Source organism: Apus apus, chromosome 2, assembly GCF_020740795.1.
Source record: "Apus apus isolate bApuApu2 chromosome 2, bApuApu2.pri.cur, whole genome shotgun sequence".
In the NCBI taxonomy this organism is placed as follows: Eukaryota; Metazoa; Chordata; class Aves; order Apodiformes; family Apodidae; genus Apus; species Apus apus.
In genome coordinates, this window is record NC_067283.1 from 136,032,081 (window position 1) to 136,047,272 (window position 15,192).

The 15,192-nt window shown below is 36.0% G+C and overlaps 1 protein-coding gene across 11 annotated transcripts in view; it reads right to left on the reverse strand.

Annotated features, from left to right (window-relative positions):
- Positions 1-15,192, reverse strand: part of UBR5 (ubiquitin protein ligase E3 component n-recognin 5) — an 83,478-nt gene that overhangs the window by 45,650 nt on the left and 22,636 nt on the right. For 8 of the 11 annotated variants that reach the window (XM_051612229.1, XM_051612226.1, XM_051612224.1 and 5 more), the window contains 4 exons: positions 12,439-12,628; positions 11,132-11,291; positions 4,096-4,245; positions 1,900-2,111 (listed from right to left, as the gene is read on the reverse strand). In XM_051612229.1, coding sequence (XP_051468189.1) covers positions 1,900-2,111; positions 4,096-4,245; positions 11,132-11,291; positions 12,439-12,628 — 712 coding nt within the window. The remainder of the gene's footprint in view (positions 1-1,899; positions 2,112-4,095; positions 4,246-11,131; positions 11,292-12,438; positions 12,629-15,192) is intronic. The other 3 variants (XM_051612227.1, XM_051612222.1, XM_051612230.1) reach the window with 2 other exon arrangements.

The window sequence follows — 15,192 nt, forward strand, 5'->3', positions numbered from 1 at the left end:
GATAGGATGGCACCATGTTGATACGTGGCAGTGTAGACTAACAGTACTACAGTCCAACAAGATCTGACCTATCAGAATTAATTCATTGACTTGATTTCCTGAGCAGTTAATTTCACTTAATTGGTGGAGAAAACTCATGCAACATGTCTCGACATCATTAGTCTCAGATGGTGGGTGAAACCAGTGCTTTTGGGAACAGTATCAGCTTTCCAGAAGTTTCATCTATTCCTCTCATGTTGGTACTTTACCTCCCACAAACACAAGTTAACCAACATCATTAAGAGCTACTAAGTTCTGTTTCAAATGCTAAATGTCAAAATAATGAAAAATTAAGAGAAAATATTTGTGAACAAGATAGGTTATTTTGTAGCAATTCCTCATGCATTTTAATCGCTACCCTTGCTTACAATCTTTTCCATTAACATTTCAAGATCTCCTTTCCAGTTTTCAAAATGGAAGAAATGTCTAAACTGGCCTCTCAACTAAATCATCTCCCTCAGGATTAACCCCGAATAATTTCTATTGAAAAATGCCACCACCAAAACTTCAGAGTAGGGATATAGCAAGAAAGATGCTTAAAAAATTCTTACAAATGCTGAATTGAGGACAGCATGAAGAATTTAACCATTCTGGATAAAGATGAAAGGCCTTTCCAGTAAGACACCTTCACTTAACTGGAAGCTACATTTTATAGGAGTGCAGATACAAACAGCTCTCTTGGAAGAAGTTCAGTATATTTAAATTGAACAAGCATGCAATTAGATATCACAGCAAGTTAATTCCATAAAAGATACATATTGAAAGACTATAATAGTTGTCCTAGGGCAGGATCTCCTCAGTTTGCAAATAACAAAAAACTCCATCCAGAAACAAAACAAAACAAAACAACTCTAATTTAGTAACTAAGATTCAGGGCCAGAGAGAACAATGGGGTTAACAAGAAGAATATTCCTGAAGTAGTAAAAACCCAGAACAGAACAAGGAACACAACAGTAATAATGGCCATAATAATGTTACCAAAACACAGCAGCAGAAATAAAAGGTAAATTAGTATTCCAAATATCAATTACATTTATTCTTTGATGGTAAAAGCCCTGAAATCTCTGTCCGAGCCAGATGACCCTCTCATTCTACCATTATGATAAAGCAAGGTGGATAAAAGCTGCCAGTTTTCACTGACACAGAAATTCAATATTACTGGCTGGGGAAAAAAAAAAAAAAAAAAAAAAAAAATCACACTTTCCCAAGCATCTATGTAATTCATAAAGAAAATTATTACAGATACCCAGTTAGCAACATTTAGCTGATATTCCTATTATTCTTATATCTCACATGGGAATTACTTCTTGCCTTGAAAATGAATTAGAGCTACAGAGCAAATGAGCTAATCAAAGTCAAAGGGATTCTGAAGGAGCAATCAAGACTCATTTAAGTTACTGGTCAACTTAAATCTCAACTGAAAATAAAAGTCAACTTTCAGCATTGTTGCTTAAAAGCCTGATCCACTCAAATTGAAAGTACCTCTGAGAAAAATAATGCTAATAAAAAAGTTTTCCTAGATGTAGGATAGTTAGAATTGTTCCATGAGTTTCCTACTGCCTCTTAAATGCTTTGAGCATCTTAAGTAAAAAAGAGGAAAGAAAAAACCCAAACATTATGATCTACAGCAGTTCCTTCAAAACACACAGACAAGAAAATTAAAACAGTAAAAACAGAAGCACAGCTGTAAGGGTGTAACTAATTATTTATAATTTTCCTAAGTGCATAGTAAAGAACATGCTTTATCACATTAACTCACATAAACTGGGATGTGATACTCAAAATGAAACAGAGTATTTATTTGGAAAAAATCAACAGATCTACTGCATAGCATGGAAATAGTAAAAGAAAATTCAGTACCTTATCTGGCCACCACTGCAAGTCTTCTCCTAAAGAAACAGGACTTTGAACAGGTGTATTCTTCTTGTCCAGGTTGGGCTCCCCTTCTTTACTTGTAGAGCCTCTTTCATTATCAAATGAGGCTCCATCAAGCCACCTTCGTTCACGCAAACGTAAAACGGACTCACGTTCACGCAACAGCTCAGAGTCTCTCTCTAAGGGAAGAAGGAGAACTGGTATGCAATTGGGTCACACCAGTGGGATAAAAGTAAGCCACTCTCTAGTAAAGACCCTTCAGGATGCAACTAACAGCAGTTAAAACTACTCACACAGATTAAAAACAAAGTCCTGACATGCAACATTCAATGTATTAACCCCTTCAAGCACATCTACTTTAGAATTACTAAACATAAGCTAGAAACAAAGGTCAGAGTTTTGTGCATGATAAAAAATGCTAAAGCATTTTCACTTACATCATAAGAGGCCAAATACATTTAACATGGCAATTTAAAGTTTCATAGTACAATATGCAGAGTTTTGCAGTATTGTTTTACCAATGTAGTAGCAACAATGAAAAATCTAAATCTATATAATCGGTTAGGTATCTTTATGCAAACCAAAAAAGAGTATTTATTAGAGAGTTTCAGAACAAATTTCAAAAGAGAAAAAAGAAAAAACAACCCACCAAAAAAAACAACCAGTAATTTGTGAAGGTTAAAGAAAGCAAGCATTAAAAAAAGCTCTTGTATACGTGTTTGATAATCCAACCCCTTTTCTTTAAACCAGTATTTCATAGGACTGGATTTAATAAATTAAAGTGTATCCATTTTGAGTATATCAAATGAAACTTTTCAAGAGTCAGACAACTTTTAAAAAGGATCCTTGTAGGAAAATGTTCCTTACCAAAATGCTTCCCCTCCAATTGGCCTACAAACTGTCTAAAGCCAGTACTCTGCAGTTCGCTCATGCAGATACATTTTTTTAAATCAGGTAATCAAACTAACTTTCCAAGAGTCAACTATGCATGGAAAATAAGGATTATAAAATTCGTGGTAACGTCTTATATAGAATAACCTTAGGAAAGGAAAAAAAAAGGAGGAATTTAGAAGGAGTTATGTCAGATGCTGAATATTTGTACATGCACACAATGCATTTAACCTATCAAGTACTTCATTTATGCTCACAAAAATCAACTGGAATTACATGTATAAGATGACCACGTTACTACCATAGTTTCAACAAGTTACACCAAGTCTTGGGTCTTTCACTGTATTAGAAAATGGGAACGTTTTTACATAGGCCAAAACGTAACAGCTTACAGATATGTTTCATAAAGTACTACACTGATTTTCTAGCAGACATCACACTGTCCCCTGACTAATAATTTTGTTAACAGGAACTTAGGTGTTCAGCAATTAATATACTTAAACATGTTCACAAAAGGCAACAGAACTGTACTAAACAAACAATGACAGCAGAGGTTGGATTAACAGTTTGAAATACTAGAGGCATCTGCGCAACAGCTTCAAAAAGACAGGAAATTGCTGCATGGTCTGGTATAAATCTTTTAAGTGTAATATGCTTTTTAAAAAAGAAAAGTAAAATGCCTTAACACTGCTCAAGGAGGTTTTTTTATCAGCTGCCAATAGTTTTCCTTATCCAACTATAAAAATGTTTCCAAAAAGTAAAATTTTCATTTCTTCTCCCTCCTCAAGTATCTAAAGTTCCTCAATCCATAAAGGTAAACTTCTGTCATGGAACAATTAAGGAATGTGAAGAACAGTGAACAAAGAGCAACCCAAAAGAAAGAAGGAAAAAAAAAATTTTAAAAAAAAATATTAAGAATGCTGCAAGTCATCAATTTTTACTTTTTTTTGAGCCAAATTAAATATTTGTAATGCAATCTATGTATTAGTAGGTACTTACACTACAGTTTAAAATAAACTTAACATGCAAAATAACACCTTGCAACACCAACGGATCAACAGTTAGATTTAAAATACATGGCTATCAAGGTTCTTGCAGAACTTACCTGCTAATATTCAGAATTCATTAATCATTCTGATAACGAGTAACAGCCTATTTGTCTGCTCTATATTTGACAACATAACACAGTCTACTTTCGCATTAAAACAGAATCTAAACCACCAGTGTGTACTATCACTAGCTTTTTCCACAGCAAACTACTTATTGCAAAGAAAAAAGGTGCAAAATTACCTCTGGATGAGCCTAGCCTGGAAAGTGATGAGCGCCGAAAGGATGGATAACCAAAGTAACTAATATCTTCTGAAAACATAGCATCAGCATCAATAATGACACTTGGGTGAGCAGAATGTATGTCAGCATCCAGAAGAGACATAAGATCCTCTATAAGAGGAGACAAGGGTCTTAAGTGAATAATCAGCTACTTCATACATCAGCTAGAGAGACCATCAACTAAACAAATATGAAAACAAAAAAAAAATCCTATCTAGTAATTGAATTTCTGCTCTTCAGATTCACCAGTGCAAACTCATGTGCCTCCTATGCAACCACATTTACAATCAAGCTTGGTGGACAAAACCAGTTTCCCTACAAGAACTGCTCTATCACTTATCTAACCACATTTCCCAAACAAGACTTGCCCAAAACACATTTTTCTGTAACCCAGAAATTCAAACTGTAGCCTGTCACTTGAAAGAACAAAGCACTAGAGTAAGACAGATACATAATACATACACGTGCACACACACTCATGCATGTAACACAGAACTCCAAAGATGACCTGGAATTAAGGGAGGACAGAATTGATGGTGAAAGCTGGCCTTCACAAAGCCATGTTTTGATGTCAAAGACTACGTTCCTCCACAGAACGGGTCTTTCAAAGAATTATGTACTTGTTTAACTCACAGGCTTGCAGCTCTCCATACAAAGCTTTAAATGGTAGTTACATTAAAAACAACAACAATTATCTGGAAAAAGCAACATTTTTTGATACCATGCAGCTAAAAAAACAACAAAAAACAAAAAGATGAAAAATACCGTGACTGTCCTCGCCTCTGTATTAGAAAACTTGAGTTTCTCTGAAGTACTGATTTATCATCTTTGAAGTACAAAACCATATTCTTCTGTTTACTAAACTATAGCTGCTATCCACACACAAAAAGAGACTACTGAAAATTGTAATTTATTGAAGTCCAGCAGTATGGACTGACAAAACAACTAAACCTGACTACCATCTTGCTGCTACAGAAAGGACAATCCTACTTCCCTCTTTCATCCCTGTGGCAGTCACCTCCTTGGGGCCACAAGCCCACAAAGAGGGATTTCTAAACCTACAGCCAGCACGTTCACCTGGCTTGAAACACTACTTCACAGCATAAAGAAGTAAGGTGGGAAGGAATATTCTGACTGACTTCACTGGGTAGTCAAATGGAGCCCAACAGGTGGTGCCTCAGCACATGCAGCAAGGCTAGCAGGACCCTACTGCTGACAAAGAAGGCAGTTCTGCCCCTTTCCCAAGGGGGGAAATCAAATCTGATTAAAAAATGAGGCTCTCTAAGTTAAGTTTTAGCTAACCCATGCAGGCACACGAACCTCACCACCACACAAGCAAGTGGCAGGACAGCTCCTTCAGGCAGTAGGACCACCTCATCTCTTTAAACCACCTGTGAATGCTAAGACAAGGCTATACACTGAGTCCTCTCAGGAAACACAGAATCACAGAATAGTCATGGTTGGAAAGGACCTCTGAGATCACCGAGTCCAACCATCATTAAAAAAAAATCCAACAAAAACACAACAAAAACCCAAACACACGCACACTAAAGGAGCACAAATAATTCTAACTTATCCAGTTCTCAGCCTCTACCTCATTGCAAGCATAAGTTAAAAAAATTGTCTGGATATCAAGCTCTGTAGTTAAATAAAAGCACTCTTTATAGTAAAACCTGATTATTATGGCTCTTTTTCTCACTGTCTTGAATGAAGGGAGGTGAGAGTACAAAGGAGAGGGTATCCAAAATCTGAAAAGGAGCCAGAAGTCCATACTTAAAGACAGTATTAACTCACATAACTGTTCCACTTATTGATATGAAAAGTGTTAAGAGGCTTTCACATCCCTGCACATCAGAATATTCATCCTTAAATTTTTTAACTCTCTTCTCCAGGAAAAGTAACACATACCAACTACAACCAGCTGCCCCAGAAAAACAGCACTGTAACTAGTGAGAGCTGTGGATTCCAAATCAAAACCTGCACAAATGCTTTTTGCATTAAATAAGTAATCCACTCAAGTGTTGTCTGTGTGTCTAAAAGCACACCATTTGGGACTCAGTAGCTCATGCAGTACATTTTAGGAAGTCACCCTTGACAGACAGCTTGGAAATTCTAGTAAAAAAGTTTGGATAGGGCAAATAGGCTCTGTCCTACTAAAATACTTGAAATCTCTCAGAGTGGCCTTATCCTGCTTTCCACTGGCTTTCCACAATGATAAAGCAGCAGTACACTGCACCGTAAGAGTGTCAGCCTGTAAGTACCAGACTTTTAAGAGCTGGAAACACAGCTGAGACTCTGTTGTATCTCCCAATATTCACATGCTGCTCCTCTTCCCTCTTCTCAGAAATCATCACAACCACCTCTTCCTAGGTAAGCTCCAACTTCTCTCCAGCCTAGTACTCATTCTCAATTTTTTGGTCAGTATCCAGACAAAAACTGCTAAAGCCACTGATTTATTTTTTAGGAACAGAATTGGCCAGTATAGAAACAAACTCTTCAGCCTCATTCAAAATGGACAATATAGGGTTTTTTTAAGGTAAGCTAAGCCAGAAATACTCTCAACAGAAAACACACGCTAACTTGTGGCACACAAACTCCTTCCTCTATGCTAGGCATCTTGACTTTAGCTGTATTTCCAGAAGGAAACTAAAAATTCAAGCCACCAGACAAGAACCAAAATTATGTGGATTTTGGCTAAATGTGCATTAAGAAGAGTGAGGAAATGAAGCCTTTTCTTACCCTCTTCTTTCAGCTTCAAAATATATTTTAATTTTCTTCCAGTATTTCTGCAAGATATCCCTCTTCTTCCACTTTCCATACCATCAAAGGTGCTAAAACCAGTAGGGGTAGGAGTCTAATCCACTCCCCTTCAAACACCAGTGGGATGTTTTTAGTGCTGCACACAGATACTGCAAGGCTACATCCAATTTAAGAATCCAGGGGGAAATGCATTCTCTATGACTTTTATTTTCCTGCTCTTCAGAAAAATCCCATAGGATTATATAATTCACTTCTTGTACTGTGTTAGACCAGAATCAGGCTGCACCCTTCACATTTAGATAATTCTTATAAACTTCTTTAGGTAAGAAAGTACCTATGATTCACTAGTAAACACCACTGAACGTTGGAAGGAAAAGGATATCAAGCACAAAGAAAAAAACCTCCACCAATTAAAAAAAAACCACACACACAAAAGAAGTTTCAGTATGCACATAAGCAGCAACTCAAGTACTGAGCAAATTTTTATTTTCAATGGCTTCATGCCTAGCATTATCACTGCATTCATTAATTGAAGGCGTTGCCCAAGTTAATTCGAATATCAAGTTGAGCTCACATTAAACCTTTTCCCTTAAGGGGGCAATCATAAGTCTCTCTTCTCAGCTGCATATCTTTATGAAATATTCAAGAATCCAGTGTCTTAGTATCTCCTCCTCTTTCAAGTTTGGATTACATTGGCAAAACTGTGTCAGTGAAGGGAGAAAAACATGAATTCTGGTTTCTTAGGGAACCAGACTCAAACAGAACTCCAGAACTTATTTATTGATAAGATATATTGATATATTATCAAAAACATTATCCAACTTGAAGTTCACCTTAAAAACAAACAAAAAGCCACAAACCAAACCACATCAACAAAACCACAGAAAAAACATAGACCTAATTGCTCTCCCCAAAGACAAGCCATTAAACTGATCCTACGCTATGCTCCCGTTGCCATTTCCCCTCACTGCAAGCCAATACAGTTAAGTGCTGCTGCAATACCAGCCTGCCTCTCATCTCCTTTAAAACAAACGGAATTTTCAACAAGCTCATCTTAATTCCAAAATGCAAAATAGTCTGAATGTCACCAAACTTCTGTTTCACAAGTCCCACTACTGAGAACATACTGTAACATACTGAGGTTACTGAGCAAATATGCAAACATCTGAACTATACAAACAAAGTATTTTAACTTCTACATAATCTCTATATATAAGATTAACAGAACACAAAGCTCAGAAGCCTCTAATAAAACTTGATATGAGCTGGAAAATTAAGCTAGAGACCTTCAAGACATTTCTGTGCTAAATGATCTTGTCCTATGTAGTTTTTACCTTGATTATTTTCCCTATGCATTTGTTACTTATCAAAAGAATCCACATTCCTCTCTTAACTGTCATAAAACAAAAGAAGCAGGACTAGATTAGAGAAGTTGAAACCAAAGTACATAAGAGTCCAGAACTAAATATCAGAGAGACATGTATTGAAAGCAATCTGTACAGAAAAGTTCTTCACGTAAGACATTTCCAAGAGTTTGGTAAGAACCGAGACATGTTTTCTGTTACCTTAAAAAAATTCAGACGCATTAACTTTACAATACTAACTGAAATTACCACAACTTCTGTATTATTGAAATTATTACTTATTTTTAAAAAAATTATTACCTTCACAGAGGTTGAAAAGTACCTTAGAATTTTTTATTATTTTATTTTAAAAAACAAGTATAACATTACCTTAGTGTTCTAAAAAAAGCTTCTCTGTCTTGGAAGTTTTAGAGAAGTAACCCTTAAATTTAAGGCTCAGAAAGCACCAGACATGAAGAAGGGAGAAAGTAAAAATTAGCATATGGCATCTAAATGGTAGACCCTCAAAAGCTCAGAGGCAAAAGCAATCTTGTCATTTGCTTTTTTTGTACTTGGAAGAAACAAAATCAAAAAGCTTTAACCCATAATTTGACATGATTTTTAGAAAGAAAAAAATAGTAGAGGATTTTTATCTTTCAGAATAATTTATAAGAACCTGACTAAGAACTGAATGCATATAGCATTTATCAGTTATCTACAGTTTTCTTTTATGAACTCTGATGTTATATTATAGTTGAAAAAGCATCCAACGGCAAGACGACACATAAAATTAAGAGTGCAAAGTCTCTAAATCAAAAGACTTAAAAAAAGGTTCTAGATAGTTCTGAAGGACAGAATTATGGGTATAAGTTGGAACATAGGAAGTTCCATTTAAATATGAGGAAAAACTTCTTTACAGTGAGGGTGACAGAGCCCTGGAACAGGCTGCCCAGGCAGGTTGTGGAGACTCCTTCTCTGGAGATATTCAAAACCCACCTGGATACAGTCCTGTGTAAAGTGCTCTAGGTGATCCTACTTCAGTGTGAAAGTTGGACTAGATGATCCATAGAGGGCCCTTCCAACTCCAGCAATTATGTGAACGTTGGTATTTTTTTTACAGAGAGCTATAGGCAAGTTCCTATGTCTAGTGTTCAGCGGGAGTCTTCCTACTGTTTTGATGACATTCAGATATCAAATGAATTAATTTCTGTGCAACAAACTTATTTTTGCCCATAAAACTGCAATAATTTAAGACAGATAGAGAAAGCACAGTATGTTCTACAAATCGCAAATTACACCTTTGAAGACCGGAGGTAAGACAGATCAAGTTTCACTTCAGTTGTCACTTCCACATCTTTTTGCACAAAAACTGGGGAAGTGTTAGCCCAGTTTCTCTGCGAGGTAAAAGAAAAAAAGAGGAAAAAATGCTAACAGTAAGAGGTTGCAATCTCTCACAGAAAAGATTAGTCTTAAATAGGAAAGAAGCTTTGAAAATTAAGCCAAGGACAACATAGTTTTGTGGGCAGCCAGTCAGGACACTGAACCTTTTCATAGTACTTTAACTTGTCTCAAACACAAAAGACTCACAGACTGTAGTGCATGCACCTCCAAATAAAAGTTATCAGTCCAGGTTGTCGGACAGTCCCTGTTAACTGATGCTTATGCCCTCAAGAGGTACTAAGAGAATAGTTAATGTCACAGAAAGCCAGTTAGTATGGTTAAAAGGAACTTCTACTGTAAATGATTACTAACAGTGATTTATCTTCTGAAGGCTGGTTCTGGAGGAATACAAACTCCTGCTTTGAATATTTGGAAAGAGTTAGAAGAATTTACTTCCTCCAGTGCATCTGTCTAAAAATAAGACTCAAAAGACTTTTCACACCTTTCAATAGAGGATTCTTGATTCTACAGCAAAATAAAGAAGCTTGACAGGTGCAACTAAAAGAGGCAAAATGAAATACAAAGCCTTTGCTGCACAACAAAAAAAAAAACCTTTTTCTAATCACGATTGACAAGAGAAAGATGGAGGAAGCCCATGAACCTTCCTGGTGAACCAGATGAGCAGAAAAAAAACATTTATTAGAAAAATATCAAAACATCATTTTGACATACAGAAAGAAAAGCTAAAATGCAGTCAGTTTAGATGTGTTCTTTTCATGCAGTGCACCTAACACAAATATTAGATTTGGCTGCTATGTGTTCAAATATGTTTACTCAGCAAGAAAAGATTATCTAAATTATTTAGGCCAATGTAAAAGAAGACTTGAAGTCTTCTATAAAATGCAATTGTATGGGACAGACAATATTGTTTAAATAGCTGGGTTTCAATTAGCATATTTTACCAGTATAGCCAGAATACTACAGCATTTATGAAGGAAACTTGAGATGAAAAATAAATTCTCAACCGAACTATAACAACTGTAAGTTGTTTTGCCATCACTTGAGGCATTTTTTATTAGAAAACAGCTGTATAATTTTTTTCTCTAAAAACTGCTGTATCTTAAGAATATATGTTAGTAGTAAAAAACATGCAAGTCACTAGAAGGTTTTGGAATTAGCTTTTATGAGCAAGCCACACAGCAGTCTCAGCATCTCGTTGAGCAGCAATATACAGATGTAAGTAATGCTGATGTTACAAAGCCTGGGAACCTAAAAAACGACTAACAAACTTTCATGCCACCCACAAATAGCGTCAAGTTATTCTTCAATGCCTAACCCCTCAAGACATCCCAGTGCATCATTTCTTTTGTGCACCTTTAGACTTTGCTCCTATAAGCAAGAACTGTCTTTCTTCGCTGCATACCTTGCATAGCATGGAGCACGCTGTAAGTGCTTAAATACAGAAAAATAAAAAAGCACTGGCATTCTCTTAACAAAAGTTGCAAGATACAAACCTCCAGGAAGATATGATTCACTTGCTGTGTCATCCCCATCATCTCCATCTTCATCATCACGACTCAACAAGTTATTTACAGCAAGGTTTACATCAAGATTCGTTCGCTGGAGTTCCCGAATAATGATACTTCTAGACTTCCCTTGTAAAACAACTTGTGCCTGTAAAAGCAGAGTATAATTGGTTACTGGTTATGCTCAGCTCACCAACCACCATTTCTAGAGAAAGGAATGCGTGATTCTAAAATAAGTTTAATAAAAACCAACACTCAAACACAGTACATACAAAGGCTTCCAAACAGTTATAGTATCTTGTACTAGTTATTCCACCTTTTCTCAGTTCAAGTTAGGCCACTGAATTCCAACTTTGGTGCTGCATTTCCTAATGTTCTACCTAGAATCTACTTCTTAAAATGTTTAATGCTGTAGTTAAAGGACAAGCAACATCTGTTTTTGAGAATGTTTTAAGTTTCTACAAAACTGATTAAACTTACTATGTCTTTTAAAAGAGTTTTGCCATCAACTGTTGATCCAAAACTACACCTTAAACCCTGCCTTTTTGACACTGGTTTCTCTTTCCATTGCCCTTCAATGTGCAACCACCTTATTTCTTCTGTTTTTCTCATAATTCTGTTTGTAAAGCCTGATCTTCACCAGTTTCTGCAACATTCAAATTTTTATTAGCCAAGTGCAAATGCAGACAAAACCTTTGCAACATTAAACAGATCCAATTAAATTACAAAAACCAGAAGCATTTTAATTTATTTCACTAACTCTAGGACTCAGAGCATCTTCTTTTTCCAGACAGACTACTCTATTGAATGCCAGTGAAGATGACAGTTCTGTAAAATCACAAAGTATGCGAAGAATGTAAGAAACCAGAACTGAATGTTTTTTTAACACAGTAAAAATAAAATGGTTTGTTGACAAGCAAAAAAACAAGGAAACATTGTGACAGGAGAGAACAGTAAACTTTTTGTAATGATGCTCAATACAATTCTCGAATATTTGATTTTTCTCACTACATCTTCCATCTGCAAATGAAGAACACATGACACTCCTCATCTAGATTAAACACATACTTTTTCTTATTGGAAGTCTGGGAAACAAAAACTCCAGAATCCAAAAAAAGTCTATCACTCGGAGTACACATTTAAGAATAAACACAATTCCGCTAGGGAAGGGCAATTTTTTCAATTATATGACATTACTCCTTGGAGAAAATCTCCTATTACACCACATTCCTGTTCACATGCTATGAGAAACTCCCCAAGATTTTGACAACAAGCAATTTTCTAGTTTCACGTACCTGCGAAATGAGTTCCTCTGGAATGACTGACGCTGGAATCACTGGTTGTGGTTGACTCCCCAGCAGTCCAGATCCTCTGTCACGTCCTGTGCGTATAACTCTGGTCTGCCTTCTAGAATCTCGAGCTCCAGCAGATGATCTACCAGAAGACCCTCCTCCACTTCCACCAACTCCTGAACTCCAGCGACTCCTAGAAAATTCAGATGACATTTTTTTTTATATAGCAGCATACTTTGGGGACTACTTCAGGAAGTAGTTTTATTATTAATAACTTGTAGACAGTCTCTGAAAAATTCTGCAGATTGACTTCATAGACAAAAACTATGAATGTATCTCTCAAAGCTAGTAAGAACAAGAACACCAGGCAACTGATGAAGTTGGGAATTACACAAAAGAAATATAAAACAGTACTTCAAATGAAGTCGCACTCCTTCCTACTCATCTACTTGTGTGGATGTATACGTAAATACATGCATGCACCAATGCCTAGAATTTCTACAAGCAACAGTGTCAGCAGTGTAACATCTAACACTCAGCTGTTAACTTCCTACTATAAAAGCACGTGCACAGTATCTTCATGCCCAGTGGACTCTGACAGAAGGTCACTAAACTCAGATTAGTCTTCTAAAATTTCTGAGACTTGATTTATATTAAGAAATTGCTTAAGATTACACTGGAAAAATAAACTTTACTGCAAAACAAATGTTAACACTAGTTCTCTGATCCTCACAGATCGTTTTCAAGAGATAATCTACTCTGCACCTATTCCTATTGGAGAAATCAACATTAACTGGTATACATGGCAAAAACATGCCTAAACTGACCAAACAGCTTTTTCATTTCTTTAAGTCCGTATCAAAACAAGGACATTAAAAGGTAGCTGAAGAAACTAAAAAGGCAATTGTAGAAATAAACAACTTGCCATCGTTACAACTTTCTACTAATCTTAACACCACAGAACTGGGTCAATTGAATCCATCCTGGACTTCAGACTCTGTTGTCATAAAAAGCAAAAAGACTCTAGGTTGTTCTTCAAGGTTGACTAAACTTTGTTGTACAAATCTACCTTAAAGGATACTGGATAGGGTATTACCGCTACTTAATAATCAACATCATCAGAAATTTCCTGCTCTCAACTATTTTAATCTTCCAACTCCTTTCAAGAAAAGCACTTAGCATAAGACAAGAAAAAAAGGTACGTTCTCTGAAACGTATCTAATAAATTCACGTGAAAAGTATACCACCTGTAGCTATAAGAAGCTAATTAAGATTACTTGTCTAACATTTTATATCTTAAAGTTGATTACTAACATCCTTCTTTGTTTTTTTTCCTCCTGACAAGACCATGCAAACACAGAATAGCTCAAGTATTCAGCCAAAATGAGGCCCTGTCAGACATCTACATTTTCAGAATTCTAGACAGTGACCATACAGACAATGACAAGACAAAATTATGGCTTTAGCAAATGTCTTATCTCATGAGTTAGAAAAGAGGGTCACAAAAAAAGATACTACTGAACACAGGAAAACAAAACAAAAAAAGAAGAACATGACATTTAAAATAAAATGAGCCAGTTAATTTATTTCTAAAGGTAAGAAGCGGGCTGAAATGAAATAAGGGGGGCCGATGGGAAGTCAAATTCTTCCTAGATAAAAATTCTCAGTTCAGCTCTCAGCAGGGAAGATGTGGGTTTAAAGAAAAGGTTATGTATTAGATTTTAATAGTTGTTTTACCTTAAGTTATAAAAGATCAATGACAGACTTAAAACATCTAACAGTTAAAACTATTTATATCAATATAATAATTCAAATATTCAAAGTGTGTTCTAACCTGGTCCTGTTACAGAGAAAAAAACCTCAAGGACATAGCTATTCCTACTAAAGCTGACTAAATCTAGAATAAATATTAATACAGACTGGAAATCTTTCTGCTAATTTCTGCTCATCTACTAGTTTCCCACATCTCTCTAATGCCCACAAGCATGCCAGCAATTCTCCAAATCCAGTGATCTAATCTAAGGGCTCCACGGTTTGAATGCTACTAAACTCCACTTATTAAGATAAGTATTCCCTTCATTTAACAGAACAGCTACAAGTGTCTACTGCTACTCTCTCACTTCAGTAACTTTCAACTACCTAGTTCTGAAACATGCAAGGGAAGGTCTTCAGGGCTGGTCTCCTAAGCACATAGTTTCAAACAATTTTAACCAGTTATGCTCAGGTAAAAACAACAAGGAAACAAAAAGTCTCAAGCTTTCCTCAGTATGCTTTTTACCACGACAATAACAATCTGCCTGAACACATGGATTTTAGATTCAGATGCACATAGGTTTCACATAAAGCTGGGGGGGGGGGCGCTCGGTTATCTTTTGTGCAATTAAGCCCCTGATGAAATTAGCTTAGTTGGTAACATAAACAACAATTTCACTTTTGCATAAAAGCTGTAGTTCCTCCCTCTTAACAAATCATTCACATGCAGAAACCACAGTTTGTAAATGCAATTCTTGTCACTATGGTTAGTAACCTTAGGAAGCGGCACCGTTCAAAATGTCTTACAAAAGCATATAACGGGTTCACTGTGATTACGTGAAGATTAATTTACATTGCTATATGAAAGAGACACCATCCATTTTACAGCTAATGATAAAGAAAATTAATCTGTACAATACACTTTGTATATAGTAGAATTTTAAAGGTTCCAAGGGACAAATTTTTCCCAATGCTCCCTTTCTAATACTATGTATAAGACTGCAA